At 51.8% G+C, this 21,089-nt stretch overlaps 9 protein-coding genes across 9 annotated transcripts; 4 read left to right on the top strand and 5 right to left on the bottom strand.

The window, feature by feature from the left end:
• Window positions 1-343: 343 nt before the first annotated feature.
• Window positions 344-2,065, top strand: CTAM01_09426 (uncharacterized protein; the record flags this gene model as incomplete). Its single annotated transcript, XM_060525445.1, has 2 exons — window positions 344-433; window positions 491-2,065. 2 exons carry the CDS (start codon window positions 344-346, stop codon window positions 2,063-2,065), a joined length of 1,665 nt encoding a protein of 554 aa, XP_060379901.1.
• Window positions 2,066-2,095: 30 nt separating this feature from the next.
• On the bottom strand, window positions 2,096-2,719 carry CTAM01_09427 (uncharacterized protein; the record flags this gene model as incomplete). Its single annotated transcript, XM_060525446.1, has 1 exon — window positions 2,096-2,719. One exon carries the CDS (start codon window positions 2,717-2,719, stop codon window positions 2,096-2,098), a length of 624 nt encoding a protein of 207 aa, XP_060379902.1.
• A 529-nt stretch (window positions 2,720-3,248) lies between these two features.
• CTAM01_09428 (uncharacterized protein) lies at window positions 3,249-4,559 on the bottom strand (the record flags this gene model as incomplete). The annotated part of the gene is made up of 1 exon (XM_060525447.1): window positions 3,249-4,559. The coding sequence occupies one exon, from the start codon at window positions 4,557-4,559 to the stop codon at window positions 3,249-3,251; it is 1,311 nt and encodes a 436-aa protein (XP_060379903.1).
• Window positions 4,560-5,391: 832 nt separating this feature from the next.
• On the bottom strand, window positions 5,392-7,080 carry CTAM01_09429 (uncharacterized protein; the record flags this gene model as incomplete). The annotated part of the gene is made up of 4 exons (XM_060525448.1): window positions 5,392-5,609; window positions 5,660-5,779; window positions 5,975-6,297; window positions 6,359-7,080. 4 exons carry the CDS (start codon window positions 7,078-7,080, stop codon window positions 5,392-5,394), a joined length of 1,383 nt encoding a protein of 460 aa, XP_060379904.1.
• Window positions 7,081-8,442: 1,362 nt separating this feature from the next.
• CTAM01_09430 (uncharacterized protein) lies at window positions 8,443-8,553 on the top strand (the record flags this gene model as incomplete). Its single annotated transcript, XM_060525449.1, has 1 exon — window positions 8,443-8,553. One exon carries the CDS (start codon window positions 8,443-8,445, stop codon window positions 8,551-8,553), a length of 111 nt encoding a protein of 36 aa, XP_060379905.1.
• An 802-nt stretch (window positions 8,554-9,355) lies between these two features.
• On the top strand, window positions 9,356-12,193 carry CTAM01_09431 (uncharacterized protein; the record flags this gene model as incomplete). The annotated part of the gene is made up of 2 exons (XM_060525450.1): window positions 9,356-11,931; window positions 11,995-12,193. 2 exons carry the CDS (start codon window positions 9,356-9,358, stop codon window positions 12,191-12,193), a joined length of 2,775 nt encoding a protein of 924 aa, XP_060379906.1.
• A 1,279-nt stretch (window positions 12,194-13,472) lies between these two features.
• CTAM01_09432 (pectin lyase) lies at window positions 13,473-14,716 on the bottom strand (the record flags this gene model as incomplete). The annotated part of the gene is made up of 3 exons (XM_060525451.1): window positions 13,473-13,840; window positions 13,905-14,097; window positions 14,153-14,716. 3 exons carry the CDS (start codon window positions 14,714-14,716, stop codon window positions 13,473-13,475), a joined length of 1,125 nt encoding a protein of 374 aa, XP_060379907.1.
• An 818-nt stretch (window positions 14,717-15,534) lies between these two features.
• Window positions 15,535-15,831, bottom strand: CTAM01_09433 (uncharacterized protein; the record flags this gene model as incomplete). The annotated part of the gene is made up of 1 exon (XM_060525452.1): window positions 15,535-15,831. One exon carries the CDS (start codon window positions 15,829-15,831, stop codon window positions 15,535-15,537), a length of 297 nt encoding a protein of 98 aa, XP_060379908.1.
• A 2,943-nt stretch (window positions 15,832-18,774) lies between these two features.
• On the top strand, window positions 18,775-21,039 carry CTAM01_09434 (rhamnogalacturonate lyase; the record flags this gene model as incomplete). The annotated part of the gene is made up of 5 exons (XM_060525453.1): window positions 18,775-18,911; window positions 19,095-19,378; window positions 19,446-19,894; window positions 19,952-20,080; window positions 20,143-21,039. 5 exons carry the CDS (start codon window positions 18,775-18,777, stop codon window positions 21,037-21,039), a joined length of 1,896 nt encoding a protein of 631 aa, XP_060379909.1.
• Between the last annotated feature and the right edge of the window lie 50 nt (window positions 21,040-21,089).

Genomic DNA, 21,089 nt, shown 5'->3' on the forward strand with positions numbered 1-21,089 from the left:
ACTCCAGGGTCCTTTGCCGGGCTAGGATGTTCGCCGCGTGAAGTCAACCCCGGGATGGGGTTTGGACGTGGTCCCGCATGACGAGCATGGAGCTTCCTATCCTAGTAGTTGAGGCCTCTCTCATGTCTGCTATGAAAGACGTCAGCCCTGCTCTCAGTTGCTATGAGACAAGATACCGGCCTTGGTCTTCTTCCCTTCCTCATGTTGTCGTTCTAAGTCTAGACTTCACTCTCATGTACTGGAAGCATGTAATTCCTTCGTAAACACCAGGCGTGGAAGATCGTAGGCTTCAGAATCACCAATATCCGACTCGTCGGCGACTGTCGCAGTTGTCTTGTTCACGATGTCGAACTCCAGCATCAATGCCAACCTCACACACCCTCATACACCGTCGTCATCTTCAACATTATCACCGACGATTCTCAAGGAAATCGTAAGTCACAATCCCATTCATCTTCTCGAATGACAGTTATCTCACACCGCATCACAGCAAGATGCAAACGTCCCCCTCTTCATGACGGGCCTCCTCCTCCCCCACGCCCTTTGCACCATCTTCATCGCCTCCCGAATAGCCTCCCGTCTCTGGGTAACTCGCAAATGGTTCCTCGACGACACCCTCATCCTTATCGCATGGCTCTTCTCCACGGCCCTCTGCGTAGTCTACAGCATCACCGCCACCACGCCCTCCCTCCTCGGCGCCCCTTCGCTATCTTCAACTGCCACAGCCGACACCGACGCAAACCCATACATCATGCGGACCTACCTAGGCCTAATCTACTACCAACTCGCCCTCTGCCTCACAAAACTCTCCATCCTAGCCTTGTATCTCCGCGTCTTCGCATCCTCCTCCCGGCCCCGCGAACGCCTCCTCGCCCGCGCCGCCGTCGCCTTTGTCCTCCTCTACACCCTCCCCTTGCTTCTCATGTCCTTTCTTCAATGCAACCCCGTCCAAGGCCAATTCTTCAGCCGCCCGGTACCAGTATGCTTCCGCTTCCCAGACCTTCTCATCGCCAGCGCGAGTCTGCACTCCGCCACAGACGCCTGGCTCGTCGTCATGGTCGTCCCCTCCGTCGCGCGTCTCGACCTCCCCCGTCGCCAAAAGATTGCCCTCGCAGTCGTCATGAGTCTCAGCGTTTTGGTGATTGTAGCAAGTATGGTCCGTCTACAGCTCAGTCTGCACCTGCACTACCGGCCCACCGACGACGCCGGCGTCCGCAACACTCTCGGCTTCTTCGTCATGACGGTGTTGGAATGTGACCTCGCCGTCATCTGCGCCAGCGCACCCACTCTCCGCCCTCTACTGGCGCGCCTCTTCCCTTCCGTGATGATGAGCAGCGCAAAGCGGCGCTCGCTCGAGGCCGGCGGCGCCGAGACACAGAGCTTTGATCTAACCAGCCTGACGTACCATGGCTACCCCTGGACGGAACCCAGCACGCCCGCCGGGTTAGCAGCCCGGAGCCGGAACGCGAGTATCGCGAGCCACTTGAACAAGCTGCGCATGCCGGCGCCGCCGTTGCCGACGCTTACCATGGCGCAGCTGGGCCCCGCGAAATTGAGTCTGGGAAATCTTTTGATTACGGGTACGGCGCCGCGGAGGCCGGGACGGAGTTGGCATGTTGCGGAGGACGGGAAGCCGATTCTGTTTGAGACAGCGGAGAGGAGGGGGGCGGGGGCGGCGGGGTATAAGACCCAGGCTTCGTCGATTTATTCGCAGGATATGACGTGTAGTGGGGATGAGTCGTGGCGGGAGGAGGACGAGTTTGAGGAGAAGGGTGGGGTGATTCTCAAGACTATGAGGTTGAGCCTGAGATCGGAGTATGTTACGCAGAATGAGACAGACGGAGGAGACAAGGAGACGGGAAGTGTTGACCGTTCGAGCCCGACGTCTGGATTCAGTGGCGATACTTGGGCCGTGGACAGGAGCAGCTCAGGGACGGCTGGGGGTGATGGAGTCGGCGGGAGAACACGCATAGGGAGATTTATGGAAGAGATACCCCGGGAAGAAGCAGTTGAGACGCCAGAGGTTCCCAAGAGAAGCCCTTTGAGGGATAGTCGACGAAGATAATGACCAATACAGACTGATGATTTGATGACTCTAACGAAGGCTCCCCTCCAAGAACCTCTTCAAGTCTTTCCCCTGCGTCTCAAACCTTTCTTGTAGAGTACCCTTCAGCGGCAACAGCGTCGTCGCCCCGGGTAGGTAATATGTCTCATATGACACCATCCTCACGGACCCGTTTCCCAAATCCGTCAACAGGTTCGGATGCTCCGCCGGCAGAAACGTGCCCCCAAGTCCATCGTCGTTCCGCCACACGTTGACGGCTCGTGTAGCGCCGTCGTCACTGCCGCGCACATCCGGTGCAAGCAAACTGATGACCTCGGTCGAGGAGGTATTGACGCCGGGAATAATACCAGCTGTGGTAAAGTTCATCGATAGGCCGGCGTACACGTCGTCCGGTCCCTGCACATCGGGCGGGAGGCCGACGTCGATTACAAAGGTGTTCCAGGTGCTGTAGCGGCGGAAGTCGAGAAGCGCATTGTAGATTTTGTCAATGGGTGCGTTAATTACTTCTTCGGTGCAGACTGTGAAGAGCGCGCCTTTGAGGTCGTACGTGGGCGTGGGAAGGATGGCGCTGGAGCTGCAGCGCAGGGAGGCGATGTCGGATAGGGAGGCTGAGGCGGTCACGGCAAAGAGCCATGAACTCGAAACGACACGCATTTTGAGACGTTCCAAAGAATCTTTCTCGAACCTAGTTTGGTCTACATGGAGAACAGATATAGAAGTGAGAGAAGATATGGTAGCGATCGAGGGCAGAGCGTCGATGATGTATCTGTCTAGGGTCTTTCAGCTTACATGTAGGTCCCCAGGCGAGCTGAAAACTCCATGACGTGGCCATGCAGACACGAGCGCCCACTACCTTACGAGAACCCTCAGGCACACATATGGAGAGTGGGCACTTTGCCAGACATGAGCACGCAGCAAATCTACTCCCACCTTAGCTGACGATCCTACCTACCTCCGCCAAGTGGAAATTGCAAGCGTCGTGACATCCGAGTCTTGGTCTTTGCCATCTCAACTTTCACATTTGGTTGGGGTGCTAGACAGTTATCACAAGCGAGTAAATATATTTACAGGGGAATATGGAATGAACGTTAAGCCAATTCAATATCCTCGCTCTTTATGGACCAGAAGTTGAGTGAAGTGGAATTATTGTATATTGTGTATTATCAAGCTACGGAGATCGTAATTATACAGCGTTTTCAGCACCCTCTTCGTGCGGGATAAGTTCTGTCTGTAGGAAGGGCCACGAGGAAAGCTCGAGGGGAGGCAAAACCGTTGATAAGTTGTAGTCAAACATTCCAAATTCATCAGGCCTATGTTCCACGCTTGGTAAATCGCGATCAAGAGGGAAATCCGCTGTAAAGGACTGGCCCAAGGCTCCCGGTTGATGTAAACTGGCAAAAGATTGCGAGCCAAACACTGCCCGCCCTTCTGACCCTAGTGTTTGAAAATCCGCTGGAACATCCGTAGGTACTGGGCGGATGTTTTGATGTGAAACGGATGCAGTTGCGAATGAAGCGGTCCTTGGTTGGAAGTGACTTCCTATCCCAATATCGCTGTCCACCAATGACGCAGCAGGTGTCTCATTGCGGGTTGAATTGCGGTTTCGACCTATCCCTGAGTCCGAAGAGCCATTCGTGCTGAAAGTATCGCAGACGGAATCCAAAGACTCTGAAATAACTCTCCTTAAGAGCTGCTCCTGGTCGGCAACCAGCCTGCCTTCATCTAACAGTCCAGCAGCACGAAGATTCTGGACAAGGAGCGGCTCCGCGTGCCGCGCACAATGCTCCCGAAATAGGCAAACTTGCATGGCAAAAGCGGAATCTAGGTAAGCGGATTCAGGGCGTGGCTTCTGGGGGAAAACGATATCCCAGATTGCGAACCATTGCTGTTCTTCCGACAACTCCGCGTTGGCTTTTCGAGAGAGGTCGCGGCTTTGTGTATGGGTAATTCCTTCTAGCGCTCTCCCCTCAGGTGCGAGTTGGCAACCGAACCCGTCTGGTTGCGACACGTGCTGCGTGAGGCTTTCCTCGTCATCGAAGATTCTCAGGCAGCGGTTGCAATAATCATCGGGGGCGTGCTTTCTCTTCAGGTGCTGCTTGACGTCCCGGATTCGTTTGAGCTGGAATCGTGAACAGGCGGAATATTTGCTAGGGCTCATCTTCCCAAATGGACAGGCCAGAAGTTTGATATGCTGTGGCGTTTTCTTAGACCTCTTTGAAGGTCTTGGATCGGTCGCGTCCCCTTCCGAGTCCGAGTTATCATCTTGGACTTGTTCTCTCTTTCGGCCTTTTCCTGCAGGTCTTGAAGACGCAGCAATGCCACTAGTAGACGACGACGAAACTGTTCCGTGATCTTGTCCATTGCCACAAGGTGGGACTTCTCCGCCAGCTACATATCGAAAACCTGCAACGAGGTGGGAAACCACGGTTTCCACGACTGTACGTATCGGATCATCATCTGCTAGGGGCTCAAGTTCTTCCGAAGAATCTGACATTGATAGCAAGTCAGATTCTAACGAGGATTCGTTTGATTCACTCGGACGATTCCCGTTTGGATGTTGGCACAAAGCCCAACAATTGGCGTCATCGTCCCATGAAAGGCTGGAGACATTATTCATGTCCCTAGTTTCTGCTGTGAGCTTCCCCGACGATGCTGTGCTCTTAGGGGCCTCGGCTCCATGTCCCCCAATCATCAGTGAGCTAGAGACGCTGTGACATGAGCTGTCGTTGCCGATGAAACTAGATCCCTTCCCTAAAGTTGGTAGGGAGTCATCTGAGAAATGTCAAAACTCCAATGTCGAGACTAATATGTTGGATCGAAGACATTCTGTGATAATGCTTACCTTCGTCCAGACAGAGCCTTTGGCATTGTCCAATGATATGACGGCCTCTCAGGATCTCCTCTAAGTCGATAGTTCTTCCGCTGCATGCACCTTTGTCCTGATTACCTGGGGTCGAGCAATGGCAAAAAGGTCTCTTGGCACTTTGGGTCTCATGCCAAAGATACACATCTTGGACATGCTTCACAAGTAAAAGCCTTCTCTGTAAGCCATCCAACACCAACCCGGCTTTGAAAGAAGATTTAGACACTGGTCCCAGTGACTCCATGAGATGGCGAGGAGAGACCTCGATACCGTTGAAAGAATTCGGTCGGCGCAAGATAGGGTACCCTGGAACCATAACAACGTTATCGTTTCCTAGTAAGCCTGTCCATCTAGACTGCTCCAACAGTTCAAACTCGTCAGGAATAGAGTTTTGGACTCCGATATCGAACCATAAACGCCCCTGATGAGGTTAGAATAAACGAAACCAACACTAATTCTAAAGTTATGCGCCTACATGTAGTGTAGCCATTTTCATGATGAAGGGTATTCGCTGGACGGTATTGTTCATACCATGTTGAGGAGGTTGGTTTGCCCATAAGGCCCGTAACCAGGCAAGCTGCTCAACACACTCTGCAATGGTGTGAGCAGGACCATCAAGACTCATCGTGAGGATATCGTGCTCAGACGATACTGATATTCGAGTCTTGTCATGCAAGGTATCTGTACTGCGGTGAATATACATTGATTTCCAGCCAAGGATAAAAGCTTACCTGCGTAAACGATGCCGTCGGGATTGCGAGACGCTGTCTGCAACAAGTTGAAGATCGTTAGCCATGTCGAAGGCCACGTCTGCCTCATGTAATCCACAATCGTTGATGCCTGGGCATCCCCTGAGCAATATGTTACAACCACGGCACTGGTTACGGACCATTCCCGGCCGAATGTGAACCATTCAAAACTGCGAAAGAGTGCCCATCCCGTCACTCGAAATGTTACAGAGTGGGTGGTTGGTGGCCGGTTTTTGCTAATCTTTCCAGTTGGGAGGCTCTCTATGACCTTGCGCCGTATCATTTCACGACGATTACAACCTTCTGATTCATCGAAATATCGCTTGAGTAACAATTCTCTTCGCAGGCTTTCGATTAGCCACTTGAATGAATCGCTCTCTGTAACGGTCTTGTTGTACTCGAATAATGCCGGAGCGTCGATGGTCGCTTCCACATCTGTAACCCCCACGAAAAGCTCATCATCATCGACAGAGGTCTCTGTCCCCGTGGCCTTGCTGATCCACAAGGCCATCTTATCACTTAGGAGCATGTGGTCTCTCCTGGCCTCGACAATCTCGTCAGCATCCTCTGCTGAAGCGTCGACACTGAGGATCATTGAGTCAAGTCGCGTCGCGATGTCACTGTCTTATTTCAGTCTTCATTCAAATACGTCGAAACGCGTTGACCTAACAGAGCACGTACCGGCTACGTTTGTGTATGAAGTGCATGATATCTCGGTTCACCTGAGCCGAAGATTCAAGGCCAATTTTGAAGGCGAAGTCCTTGATGAGACCCAACACTCGCTCGGACAGTAGCCTCCAGTTGTCTGCGTCAACGTTTCCGCCGAGATTGCTGTGTATAGTGTTGGACAACTCGAAAATGTACTGCTGCGCTTGGTCTATTGCAACAGTACTATCTCCCGAATAGGCGGTTCTTGCGTTTGAATCATCTTTTTCATTGCCGGATGTATCAGCACCTGTCAGTTCCATTCGCGGCAAATTTTCAACGTTGATCCTAGATGCATATCCTGAATCGGTAAGTGGGGCTTCCTGCTTCGCCGGAGGCGGCAGGAGCTGCGAGTAACTTTCTTCCAGTTCCCCAACCTTCAACGTGTTACCACTGTCTGTGGTCCTCATGTTCTTAGCTGGAAACCATGAATGAATGGGGGTGTAGGGCCCATTAATCCATGAGAGCCTTGAGGCAAGAGATCCAGCGTCGGAATTTGCTCCAGTGTCTGAAAGTGGTATGCTCGAGTCTGGCGACTGCACATCGTTGATGGCCGAATCACCTTGCTGACCAACTCGCTCACGAAATTCTGAGTCCTCTGGTACTTTATCAATCATCCGTTGGATATATCGGTACTTTACTTCTCTATGTGCGACTTGTTGCACCATCTTTCGAAGGTCAGGATTACGTGGCGCCATATTCGCTAAGTTTATCACGATAGGGTCTTCAGGATTCAGCTCTTCATCAGGGCTCCCGGCATTTTGAAGCGTTGAGATATCCTGTTTAATGGTGTCAGTTTCGTGTGGCTCCAAAGTAGGAAGCACGCAGTAGACAAGTAGTAGGAAGTAGACTGGGTTTTATACTGCATCTTTCGGGAATTGACGGGCCTCTTGCCCATCTAACGCTTGTGACTCTGCCGTGGGAGCGCTGAGCTCGTATCCCTCACACAAGCGAGCTCCCCGAGTGCATGGACCACACGAAGGCCGAGTCTCGTCGCACTTGAGACGCCGCCGCCTTGAGTTTCGAGCATCAGTATCGGCAGAGAATACTACTTAGTAGGCTTTGTGGGAGCTGCCAAGCCATCTAGTCTTACCGGCACGTTATGCAGGCCCGCTTCTCACGAGCCTCCCGCTTCAACAATCGACTAGCAGATTGTCTTGTCGTCAGACCCCCGAGTACGGGCACAAGAGCCGGTTGGTGCTTTCCCTCATCAGCCTGATAGGCGGGGTGCGACGATGACATCGTTTCTGCAACAATAATGAAGCGATTCGATGAAATACGAGTGGGAAAACTGTAGTTGAGTGTAGTCAAGTCGCCGCTCTGGTCAAGACAGGAACGAAGTAGCTGCTAATCAATTGTTGTGATGATGTTGGATATCTCTGCTTGCGGTTGGACCAGATTCATGGCAAGAATCAGAGGGAGAAAAGGAATCCCAGCTTCTACAGACCGATCCTAACGCGCTTGTAGCCGTCGTCACCAACAGGTGTCACATGTCGGCTACGCCATTCGTGGGAATGAGCCAGACTAATAGCTTAGGCAGAAAATTCTACCAATCACAACCAACCCAAAGCACAACAGTGCTCTTTACATCGACCATGGCACTTGTGCTCTGCTGGACTGCGGTGGCTGGAAGCTTTCGGAAAGATTTGCGTTTAACGCCTACGACTCCATATCGCAACTTCGTGCTATAGTATTGGTCTTGGAAGAGCACTGAGTACAATTGGCAATATCCAGGCATATAAGAGGCAGGAGGTGGATGAATCAAGTAGAATTAAGTTGTCAAAAGAGAGAGAAAGTTTGACTAAATTACTACTTGGCAATATAACGAGATCTTGAATTGAATTATACCTAGTCTATTCTGTCTAGAGTACCACCTGAAGTTGCAATGTCAATTAGATCCAGTTCGTTGGCAACCATGGCCGATGGCATCCAGTAAGTTTTGTGTCAATACGACATGCTCTGCTGTCCCATTATAACGATTGGATAGAAAGGACTCCGATGTCCCCTCGGTCAGGCTAGAACGATTTTTAAACGACCAACCCACTGTCGGTGAGGTTCTGATGATGAGGCGCACGACAACCCCCATATCTACGACACAGCGCAGAACAGAGGACATGAAGCTGGCCATTCGTGACTGGGAGGAGTCATGGTGCAGAGCGAAACCTAATTAAGACGAGATACAGATACCGGAATCGCAGAGGGAATGGGTGTTGTGATAATCAGCCAAGACAGGTTGGCCATGACTATCGATGTATAATGATGGCCCTCGATGCGCCAGTAAAGTGGATTGGACCATCTTCAATAGTCAGACGGCTGTTGCCGAACGTCAAAGATGAGTTCACTGGTCACATGAGCGAAAGATTCCGAAACCGAGAATCGAACTCGGGGCTATGCCTAACCTCTCACAGAGATGAGAGGGCATCATGTTGGCCACTACACCATATCGGATGTGGATACTGCTGCAGACTCCCTATAGTGACTACTATGCAGGGATCCGTTGGCTCATCGGGTTGAATAGCGAAATCCGAAGTTATCCATAGTCAAACGAGCTTTGAATAGGGAAAGTGCATCTTGAGCTTTCGCTTGTGGAAATTGTGTGGCGGTTGGAGCTCGTGCTCAACGTGAACTAGGCCCGAGCGACCCCAACCTAGAGAAGGGTGAATGTCGCCAACACTAAGCCATGTTGGTATGGTGGCAAGTCACCAGCAACTATAATTGAAGACCTAGTGAATTCAGATTCCGACCGCATGGCTCTACTTACTTTTGAGGAAGTACTAGTGCAGGGGTAACAAGTCTTCGGGTCTACACTAGACCTTGATTTGTGACTATTCATTACGTCGTGCCCTGTAATTTAATCAATCTCGAAGTGGCTTACCTCAAACCGAGATACAAATCTTACAAGATCTCCCGCCTTGCTCAGAGAAAAATCCACCGTCATGCTCGCGCCTCTCTTCGCTTCCATGTGTCACAAACATGGCTCACACTCATTTGAATCTATACACGGCAGCCCACCTCTTGTTCTTTCTATTGCCCCTTGTGAAAGCTCTTCCCAGCAACTCTCCAATCGAGGCCCGCGATGGCTCGTACACATACTTAGCATGTTATACCGATGCAGTCGCTGGTCAACGAACACTGGGAGGGCCAGCAACCGCCGACGACACCATGACAGTTCAGAAATGCAGCTCCTTCTGTACAAAGTACAACCACTTTGGCGTCGAGTACGGCAGAGAATGCTATTGCGGCAATACAATCCAGAGCCAAGCGCTTGCAGTCGACCGAAATGAATGCAGCTTCGCCTGCTCTGGCAACCCCTTGGAAGTCTGCGGCGCTGGGAACCGTATGAATATTTATAGCAATTTGGGGTTCTCTAGTCCGAAGCCCGCCACGCTCGTTGACCATGTCTACTTGGGTTGCTTCATCGACAACGGCGACCGGGTGCTTCCCGACAAGCCTTTCGCTTCCGACACCATGACAGCGGCATTCTGTGCTCAACACTGCCAGGGTTACACCTACTTCGGTACGCAGTGGTCGCGAGAGTGCTACTGCGGTAACGTGGCGCCGCAATCTGCTGCTCCAGAGTCTGAATGTTCATTCACTTGCTCCGGGTCCGATGCCGAATTATGCGGCGCCGGCATGAGACTCAGTGTTTACGGACCGCCGGTGGTATCATCGCTCCCCGGCACGACTCCCTCACAAGGCTCAACGCCCTCTCCCGTCTCACCAGCGGCAGCAGCTACCGTCTCTGGGTACGTCTACCAGGGTTGCTACACCGATAACCTGCCTCAGCGCGTTCTCACTGGAGACCTTGTCCGCGATCCCACTATGTCCCTCGAGAAGTGCGCCTCATTTTGCAGCACCTCCCACTACACCTACTTCGGCGTTGAGTTCACGGGAGAGTGCTATTGCGGGATGGCTTTAGATACGGCCAGTGCGAAACAGTCAGAGGTTGCGTGTGCAATGAAGTGCGGCGGTGACGGCACAGAGATCTGTGGCGACGCCAACCGCATATCAGTTTATGCTCTACCGCAAACATCAACGATTCCAGTCGTCAAGAACTTAGCAACTGTCGGCGGCTTCTATTACTCCTCTTGCTGGGTCGATAACGTGGATGGGCGTCGCTCGCTCTCTGCAAAAGACTACAGGGCCGACGATATGACTGCTGAGAAGTGTGCTAGTTTCTGTCAGGGGTACAGCTACTTTGGTCTGGAGTACTCCCGAGAGTGCTACTGCGGCAACACTGTCGGCGGTTTCATGGCTTCAGAGAAAGACTGCGGGCACGTCTGCGTGGGAGACTCTTCGCAATGGTGCGGAGGGGGCGATCGTCTTAGTCTCTACAGCATCAATCCGCCTATTATTTCGTCATCGTCGTTCTCAATGACATCAACCAGCTCACTTGACACAGCGAGCGTTGCCACATCTGGATCAACCTCGTCTACTCAGAATACTTCTTCGAGCTTCTCCAGTCTTGCAGTTCCTACTACCTCAACAGGCCTGGAGTCTTTCGCGACTACGACTTCACCGACTGCCTTCTCTTCATCGGAAACGACAGGGAGCTTATCAACCTCGACTTCCTCCATCTTTGACAGCTCCGGAACACCTTCAATCCCTAGTTCCACTGCGTCGAGCACCTCGAGCATATCCACGTCCCCAACATCGACCTTTACCACATCCTTCACTTCTTCAGTATCAATCTCATCTTCTAGCTCAAGCATCAGTAGTAGCTCAACCAGCAGCAATGGCATCGTTTCCAGTTCTACTACAAGCTCGGCCGCAGCGGCAGCAAGCACCTGCAACCCAGGATACCGAAACGACCTAACTGCTACATTTTCAAAGACCTTCGGCAGCGCCTCCGACCTTCAGACATGGGCGGTGACCACCTCGTCCCAAACTACTTATTCATATGTCCAAGGCGACGCAAATGCTTTGGCCTACAACATGTCCTTTGCCTCCGTCAACGCCGTCCGTAGCACAAAGTTCGTTCAGACCTTCAACGTCGTAAGAGGCGCAACGTATCAGGTGTCACTCCGATGCCAACTCGGCGGGACGACGAGTCAACCCCCAACTGCCGCAGTGCAACTTGCCGCCCCCTCGACCACCGTTCAGTCAGTCGTGACCCAGTCAGCCGACTCTCAGCAGCTCCAAAGCTGGCAAACAGTTACTGCTGTGTTCACACCAGCTCTCGATGCTATGACCGTCACGATCAGCGCGACAAGTCCGAGAAGTGCAGTGGCGTGGGTGATTTTTGACAGACTCGAAATCAAGATGATCACGCCCACCACCAATGTTGCATCAATAGTGAACGGAGAAGTTCTCACATTCGCAGACGTTCGCTCAGGCGCAGTCACGTTTCCTAGCTGGCTCAAGAAGCCCGCAGAAGGGAACATCGTCTACGGGGCCAAGCCTGTCTTCGGGTTCGCGTCACCGGGGTACAACGGTGCGGAAACCTCGCGGAGTGTATGGTTCAATAATCAACCGCCATTGACGGCAAATTCTGGCGGACCGGTATTCTACTTTGCTGGGTACGGCGGAGATGGTTTGAAATATCAGAAGTACGTAATGCGAACGCGTGTTCGATCTGTCAGTAGCCAGGGCTGCTATCTGTCGATGACTAGTTACGATGGGGGACGTACTCAAGTGGCTGGGTATTTTGTCATGGATGGCTGCGAGCAACAGTGGCAGACGATTGAGTCGGGGTCTTTTACACCTGTTTATGACTTGCTGATACAGGCGCAGTTCAGATGTCCTTTCTCTCTTGGATTGAATGCAACGTTCTGGCTGGACAACATTGAGATGGTGCCAGTTGCTGGTTGAAAGCAGGTACAGGTAATAACTAGGGCTCTTCGATTCCGGATTGCACCAGACGACACGAGTAATATAGCCTCTTAATAGCTACATGTGTTGGGAAGAGATCTGCAGTTTGAGTCAATATGTACGGAATTGATGATTGCTTCTCATTTTGACTACTTTGTGTTGGTAGCTAATGAATTTGCTGCTACGTACTTAAGGTAGGCAAAGTCGAGAAGGAACTGATTAACTCATGTCATTGCGCAACTATAATCGTGGGATGTAACAGCTCTCATCGCGCACCTAAGCATAACACAAGTCTGATAGGGCTTGTAATTACGTCATGTAACGGTATTATCAAGAAGATCATTGAGAAATTTTCAGCTGTTGATCGAACAAGTAAGCCCGCAGGTATATTGCTGTGGTCATCGTCCGTTCTGTGTCGCACTCACTCCGAGACTGCTCCCTGTTCTTGTCGCTTGTACTTGATGCAGCTCCTAAGCGCTAACAGTACCCGTTCCCAGCAGGACCCATAGTGACAGTTGTCTCAGCACTTAAGTTGACTAAACACGCAACTCGCCGCCATTGCTCTTCAACGCGGCGCAAAAAGTTCGAGTATATAGGCAACTTTTGGATGACATGCTCATGGTCTCACTAAAGCATCGAACCGCCATTGAATATCTGTTTGGGGTTGGATTATTTTCCTAATTCATGCCAAAACTTTCACAACTCGTCGATCACTGTGGTGCCAATGGCAACAGTCGCATGACGATTTCCAAAAGCCGAAACGGAAAAGAATGGGAAAAAGAAAATTTCTTCTCCCTGTCGAGCAGTTGCATCTGCCCAGTCTAATAAAACCCGGTGGGATGGCCACGCGGCAATCGCCCCCGGATGAACGGACTTGAGTTCCGGGCAGAAATGATGTTGCGCGGCGCGGGCAGAGAAGCGCACGAACCACTGAACATTGCTGCTCGCGCACAGCGGGTAGTAACTGTGAGAGTTTTTGCTAGGGATTGTTTATTTTCACATCGGAAACAAAAATAGCTACTGACTCGTGGGAAAGCCAAATATGGTCCACGTAAGGAGTCAGTTTTGGTTCAACTACATCACATCACAGGGAAACAAGACAAGATAATTTTTTTTTCCAAGAAAGGCTGTCATTTATACAGGCTGTAAAGAAGATAAGGTATCTACAGAATCGAAAGCTGCCGCTAATCCCACTGCCACTGGGGGTAACCTTGACCCGGGGCGAAATGGTTGATTTTAGAAGAGCGTAACAAAGTCAAATCCTAAAAGCGGATATGACTTAGATCTTGCCGTAACCAGCGCTGCTGCTGGAGACGGAAGAAGCGGCAACGGCGTCGGGGATATCGGCGCTGCCAAACTTGCTGAGGACGCTGGTGTCGGTGCCGGTGAAGGTGCCGGAGCTGGAGAAGCTGTTGGCCTGGCAAGAGCGGCCCATCTTGGAGGAGCAGTCGGCAGCGTTGGAGGAGGTGATGGCAAGGGTGGCACCGTCGCCGCCGGCCTCGATGACGGTCGCGACGTTGCTGAAGACGTTGCCCTCAGCCAGGACGTAGCCGCCGGAGGTGACCTCGAAGCCGTGGCCGGTGGAGTCGGACCAGTAGTTGTTCAGGGCGTGGACGAAGGAGTTTCCGTTGACCTTGGGGGCACGGCCTATAGTTGTGAGTTAGTTTTCTGTTGCATTTGCTGTTGTAATCTTCCTTTCACAGTGACTTACCAGAGAAGTGGTGGATGTAGTTGTTCATGTAGGTGATGGTGTCGCTGGAGCCGGCGAAGTAGTTGACCCAGTAGTGGTAGCCGTCGCAGGTGGCGGAGTAGTCGCTCTGGCCATCGAACTCAGAGTTGGAGACGGTCACCTTGCCGGAGGCAGAGGTGCCGAGAACAAGGTGCTGGCGACCGATCTTGGAGGTCTAGATTCGAGGTTAGTGGTGTGCAATCTCAGATCTCAGACGAGTGAGCACTTACGGTGACGTGGTCGATCCAGACGTTGTCGGTGGTGTCGAGAGTGATGGCATCACCGCCCCAGACGTACTTAGGGTTGATGTTCTCAATCTTGATGTTCTGGATGATGACGTTCTCGGCACCGGCGATTCTCAGACCCTTGCCAACAATGACACCCTTGGAGCCGGATCCGATGATGGACTTGTTGGAGGCAACCTTGATGGGGTTGAGACCGGCCTTGTTGTAGGTAACAGAGACGGAGGGGGCGCTGGACTGGTAGTTGTCGCACCACGAGTCCTTGTTGATGGCGACCTGGCAGGCAGAAGCGGTTCCCCAGGGAGCGCAGCCGGTCTCGGTGGCGGTGCCGTCCTCGTCGGTGAAGTCGAAGGTCTTGGTCAGGACGATGACACGAGCGGACGAGTCGCCGAGGTACGAGACCAGCTCGTCGTTGGTGGTGGGGGTGACGGCAGTCGCAGAGCCTCCGCCGGTGGTGCCAGAGGCGAAACCCTCGGGGGTACCGGTGACGGAGACGGCAGCGGCCTGCTGGGCAAGGGCCGCAGCGGCCAAAAGGAAGGACTTGGCGAACATCTTGGAAAAAAAGGTGTAGAAAAGAGTTGAACGAATGAAAGAATGAGTGACTGTGGGAATGAAACAACAAGAGAGAACGGATCGACAGAGCAAGGCAACCTCGAGTTGATATACAATTGAAGGCTGGGATGGAAACTGGGTCTTTCGACGAGCTCACCCGAGCCATTGGATCACCTATTCCCATAGAGTCCATCGGCTTGCCATCGACAACACGATGGATTAGGCCATGACATGGATTGTTGGTCGTTGGCCGCGTAGTACGGGCCCCGTATGTGATGCGGGCGCGTAAACAACCATGGAATTGAATATATGACGGGGGCTTCTCACTCCACACAGAAATCCAATGGCAGAACCAACGGTTACTGAAACAGGCAATGATGGCTGGTCATCCGAAGCGCCATCCCGGACGTCGAGGGCGTGGTCGGGGCGGTTCGTGGCACAGACCTAATCAATGTAAAGCTCCGATCGACGCAAGACGGAGTACGTCCTGTGTGACATTAATTCTGCCAGGTCCACCCCATCCTGCCACGCGGGTCCGTCCCGAGGGAAACGAGCCTCTCACAGGCTCCCAGAAACCACCATAAACCACAAAAAATCCCATCAGCATCCAGGTTTGGGGTCCTTTGCGGCTCCGTAGCTCACTTCCCAAGTTTCCATACGTTGGAGCCCGTGTTGGCACTGGTGAAAATACCCCTGGCTTCCCGCAGCGGAGACTACTCCCCCCACCACCCGAATCAGACATTCACAAAATCATTTCAGGGGGTGTCTGTCAGACAACGTACGAGTCCCAATTCACGAGGCTTTCGTATCCTCTATGTTTAGCCATGGCAGCCTCTCGGGCAATAAAGCCACAACGAGATGGAGCTGTAGGAAAGACAATATGGAACCCGCACGGCAGTTGCCATCACGCATTGGAATCGCCCCCTCCCCTCTTCACCACCGGACCCGGGACTAAGGATCGTGGGGGATTTTATTTCGTCTGAAACTACGCTGTATTCGGAACTCACCGACACTGAACAGGGAACGACCAGGTGGAGAAGTGCCAGCAAACACATCGTGACGTGACATGAGAGAGGGAATGGAAGCCGACTAAGGACTGGACCATACGGACACATACACAAACCCACACGCACGGGAACGATAAAAGTTTTGTGGCTCACTGTTAACTTTTGGGCGGGCCCGACACAATGCAACCAGGAACCTCACTCTCTCCCTCTCCCCTAGAAGTAGCAATAGGGGAGCCGAGGGCAGTGTATGGTATTGATGGCGGCCAGACCCCGTTGGAGCGGGTTGTTGCATCATTTGACGTTAGGCGAGTCTTTCTCGGTTCATTGTGACATGCACTGCAACGCTGTTTTGAGTTTAAGCTGCTGAGCCAGACTCTGTCTTTAATATCGAGTGTTCGAGAAGCCGCGACACAAACCAATATATTCAACTGGGGACGCGTAACATGTCGGTGAGGTGCCGAGGCAGGAGAATGAAGTATGGTCTCTAGTTGAGGTGATGCTCAGCCGCGCCGATGGGAGACGAGCGACGAGGCGGATTGTTTCCGGGGGGTTCCCGGCCGAGAGCTTTTTTTGGTCCACGTAATTCCCCTGTTCGTCCAGTCTTGCCTCCACCTTGGCGATGTTTGAAAGGCGACAATGCATGAGCTGTCGAGGAGACAAATTAGTTAATATGGCAAAGAAGTGAACGAGATTGAAATTCGTCAGTCGACGCACGAAGACCGGAGTTTATCCTGAATACTACCGCCGTTTGCCTTGGTCGGGAAGTACGGACGAGAGAGCTTTTTGATCGTTGCATGGATTTCATAAAAAAGTCATGCACCCTGCCAGTTCCTCGCAAATGAGGCAGGAGTGCTCCGTAGATATTGTTTCATCGAAGCCTTTAAAGACATTTGCCAAGAACGCCAAGAAGAATCTCGAGCAATCGGACGGCCGCAATCCGATAGTTGTCAATATCAGATTAAATCATTGAATGGGCTATATCCGTCTACGGATTACTTGTCAATCGACTATACAACACATATATCCTGAGATCAACCTCTTTGGAAGCTACAGCGATCTGCATGCGCTTGGATCGGACGCTTTCGATTTTGTGTTTTAAGGTTCTCTTACAATGCTACGCCATCGCGAGGTAGCCCTCTTCGCTGAAGGCGATAACAGACAGTGCTATAACAAAATTAACCGGGGTGCTGCGTTCCCACAATCCGAAAGTTTCTGCTGATAAACCATCTCCACTCTCTGGAGCGCACGTCTGGGGCAGTTGTCGAACTCTGTTGCGCACCGGCTACTCCAGAGTGAGTGGTGTTTTTAGAGTTCAACTCGCACTGCACGCGCAAAGTCAATTTGACTGCCGCCAAGACATTTTTCGTAAGTTGGCCTATCTGTTCTGCTGGTGTACGATTTTGGGTGGGTGTGGTGATCGTGGGAGTAGTTCTGCACCAAGCTGGGGGAGGGCTCCAACGCTCATCTGCAGGCTCAACGGGCAGAATTTCGACATTTGGCGGGTTTGCGAGCAGAGCTCCAGATCGCTGATCATCATTTTCCGGTAGTAGTTAACGGCAGACTTGAAGGGTTTGGTGGGCAGTGACGACAGAACCACGCGATTGCTGAAAGAATTGATTTCCCCATATTGATATGCAATATGGATGGGATAAAAGGACCTCCGACCCTTGAAGTAGACAACTAGATAATTAACTCAAACGTCAGCGAGGCCCACGAGTCATCTCAACAGATGCAATTCATCCAGCGTCAACTCGTGTTGAGTTGGCTTGAGTCATAGGGAGGTTGAACACGAATTTGAACAATTGCCACAGCAGACTCGATGAATTCTCAAAATGGAGATTTCCGTTTGAAGAGCCATGTTCCGATTTTGTGTATACGTACATGTAGTGAACTGATTCAGCAGGCGCGCGTGAGTAGTAATGACACTCTCGGACTCAGGCTGCCAATAAGTAAGAGACAATTGCCGATTCTAGCTCAATCTACACCGTCGATAGAAGAATTAGTTTGTTGCTCATGCTCAGGCAGAACGTCGAGTACATGCAATGATCAGGATACCTCATGGCTTCAAGAAGGGGTGCGAGGAAGTGCGCGCATCGGAATGGAATACTCAGGATACATATTGAGTTGTCAATGAAGTTACCTAATTGATGCAACAAGATTCTAATTGTCCTAGACTAAATTCGTAACTCTCATTTGTAGAATTGAGCTTGCTCAGGCATAGGCGAAAATTGGTTGTTAAATTTAGTGTACAGCCAATAAGGAGAGTACGGCCTTGGCCAGGCCAATGGCTATGGAAACTGCAAGTGTTCATCACCGGTATCGCTTGACTGGAATGATGCACTTATTCCTGAAACTGGACCATGCATCAAATCGTAGTAGAGACATCTTGTATTCGTGTCTTTTTGTTGAAGGTAAAAAAACGACAGAGACGGCAAATGTGTACTGCTGTTTAGTGCTCTCTAAAGACGGACTATTCACAGAAGGACCGCACAGGGGAAGAAGAAGGGAAAGAAAAATTGAAACTTAGCACTCCTTCTCTATTAATTGACTGTTGAACAGAGTTTGATCTTTTTTCAATGTTTGGACAAATCACTCCGATCAAATGCCGAGGGGCCAAAGTGCAAACGTAACTTCAGATTCCCGATTCAAGACTCCAAGAGTCGGCCCTCGGAGTTTAAGGTTTACTGCGCAGTAGCCAGGGTCAGCAAGAATAATAGTGCGTGCGTCACGGCCGCGCAATGTTCGTTGTTGAGATCAGCAAAGTTCAAGTCGAACGAACTTCTTGTAAAAAATACGAATTAAGAATAGGTCACAAAATTCGAAAACCTAGTATCGCGTCTGTTTCTTGAACATGTTGTCAATTGGTGGAGGAATCGATCGTCATTCAATTAGGTGGCTGGCGTAGAATGTTTCTTCGGAAGAAATGCCGAAAGAGTGGGAACCGATGGTGCAAGATGTGCATCAATGGCGTTCATCGCAACGGTTTTCATAAGCGCCACCAACCACTGATAGAGCTCGGATGGTGTCATTGGTTTAGACTGACATCTTGACATGGGCATCGCGGAGATTCGGCCTTGTTTCGACAACGTCAAGTTTCCCAAGGGACTGGAAACACTGTGTTCTAGCTATGCTTTGCTACGTGAGTCTACAGTGCCAACGCCTTATCACGAATTGTCAGGTTTCGATGCGTCAATCGGCAATTCTCTCCACTGAGGACCCCATTGACAATACAACTCCCGCATAACGCTGTCGGCTCCTGCCGAAGAGAGAAAGCTTCAATTGACCGTCTGATATCAGAGTTTGACTTGCCGAGTATAAGATGTAAAGCCATGTAGCCATTCGGAACCTCGAACCGACGACCTTTAGTCAAGTCGCTCGTTGCAACCTGCCTCCAGCTTGAGAACTTACCCCAAAGACAACTTTCAAGGCTTCAAGATCATGCACTTCTCTCGGCTGTCCGTGTTGGCTTTGGCCGGCAAATTGGCCAGTGCCGGGAAGGGTCCCTTTCTCGAGCAGATTAATGACTCGACCTGGGTCATTGGAAATGATCACTGGAACCTGACACAGGGTTCGCTCTACGCAACCAAGCTTTTCTGGGAGGGTGTCCCGGGCGCCGATCTTGTGGGTTCGGCTGCCGGCCACTACGTCGGCTACGGTAAGACGACCATCTCATCGCAACTTTACTTGATGAAGCTGTGCTGACTGACATATTGCAAAAAAAGATGGGGAGAACAATCTCCAGTTCACAAACGCCACAATCGCATCCCGCGGTACGGACTACATCGATGTCAGCTTCTCCGCCGCTGCCGGTGACTTCCACTGGGTGATCTTTGACGACTTGACCGGCGCGTACCAGTACTTTGTCAACCGGGCCCTCCCCGACATTAGCATTCTCCGGACTTTGTGGAGGTTGGCCCCCGACGTCTTCCTCAACGGTCGCACGCATCTCAAAGATGAGCCCCTGCCCGACTTTTCGCTCTACGCCACCGCGACCAATGTACAGGATGAGACCTGGCAACTGGCCGATGGGTCCTTCATCACAAAGTACGACTGGTCCAATGCTGTCAGGGATCGTGACTTCTACGGCGTCTACGGCCCCAAAGCCGGGTCGTGGTACATCCATCCTACGACGGAGTACTACAACAGCGACCACCTGAGCCAAACTTTGACGGTGAGTTATTAGGTGACTCCTGCAATCTCGTGGGCAAATTTCTGACCTGATGACTAGGTCCACCGAGAGTCAAAGACTGGAGATGCAGTCCAGCTCAATGTCGTTCAGGATACTTCTCACTTCCGTGTTGGCAAGACAGTGCCTCAGCCAGCAGGCAAGGTCTGGGGACCTTGGTTGTGGTATCTCGTAAGAACACCTTGATCACGCAAAAGTCGGTGTCTCAGTATCGCTAACATTTGCACGCAAAGAACAATGGAGACGTAGCGGACGCCGCGCAAAAGCACAAGGAGGAAGTCAAACACGTCCCTTACACATGGTTCAAGGACACAGCCTACCACTCCCGTGGCGGAGTCCAGGGAACTCTGGTCCTCTCCGACGGCCGTCCCGCCTCTGGCGCTGCTGTTTTCCTCGGTGACACCGACACTACCATACGCCCCTCGATTCAGGGCAAGAACTACTATTACACAACGTACACCAACGACAAGGGTCGTTTCTCCTTTGACAATGTTCGCAGCGGCGGGTACGCCGTCTACGCCACCTCCAACGGTGGCAAGCTGGCTGACGTCTACACAAACTTCACTGCGCCCCTGACCATTACGAAGGACAAGACACTGAACCTCGGCAAGCTCTCGTGGACCGTTCCCAAGAGCAAGCAAATCTTCCAGATCGGCGAGTTCGACAAGAAGGCCAACGGTTTCAAGAACGGCGGCGTGCCCTACCAGCACGGCGTGGCTGCGCAGAGCCCCGCAAACCTGACCTTCACCGTCGGCAAGTCCCAGAACGAGGATTGGTACTTTGCGCAGTCCGCCATCGGAAAGTGGACGATCGAGTTTGATATTCCATCGGCGGACCTCGCTGCCAACAAGACTGCGCTGCTCAGCGTGTCGCTGGCTGGGTACTCGCAGAGCGCGGCTTTGGAAATTGACGTCAACGGGCAGGTTTACGGCTCCCTGAGCAAGGACACGTTGACTAGCGATCCTGCTCTATACCGGTCTGGCAAGGTGAGCGGCGAGTGGCGGTTCTTCCAGTACAAGATTGATACCGACGTCCTCAAGGCTGGGCAGAATACTGTGGGCTTCAGTGTTACTCGTTACACTCAGTGGAGAGGTTTCTTGTATGACAGCATCATCTTGGAGTGGCTCTAAGTTACCAAGGCATCTGTCACATCGATGTATTTATCACGAGTACAAGTAGC

The sequence above is a fragment of the Colletotrichum tamarilloi genome, assembly GCF_030869305.1.
Source record: "Colletotrichum tamarilloi strain Tom-12 chromosome Unknown Scaffold_37.1, whole genome shotgun sequence".
NCBI lineage: Eukaryota > Fungi > Ascomycota > Sordariomycetes > Glomerellales > Glomerellaceae > Colletotrichum > Colletotrichum tamarilloi.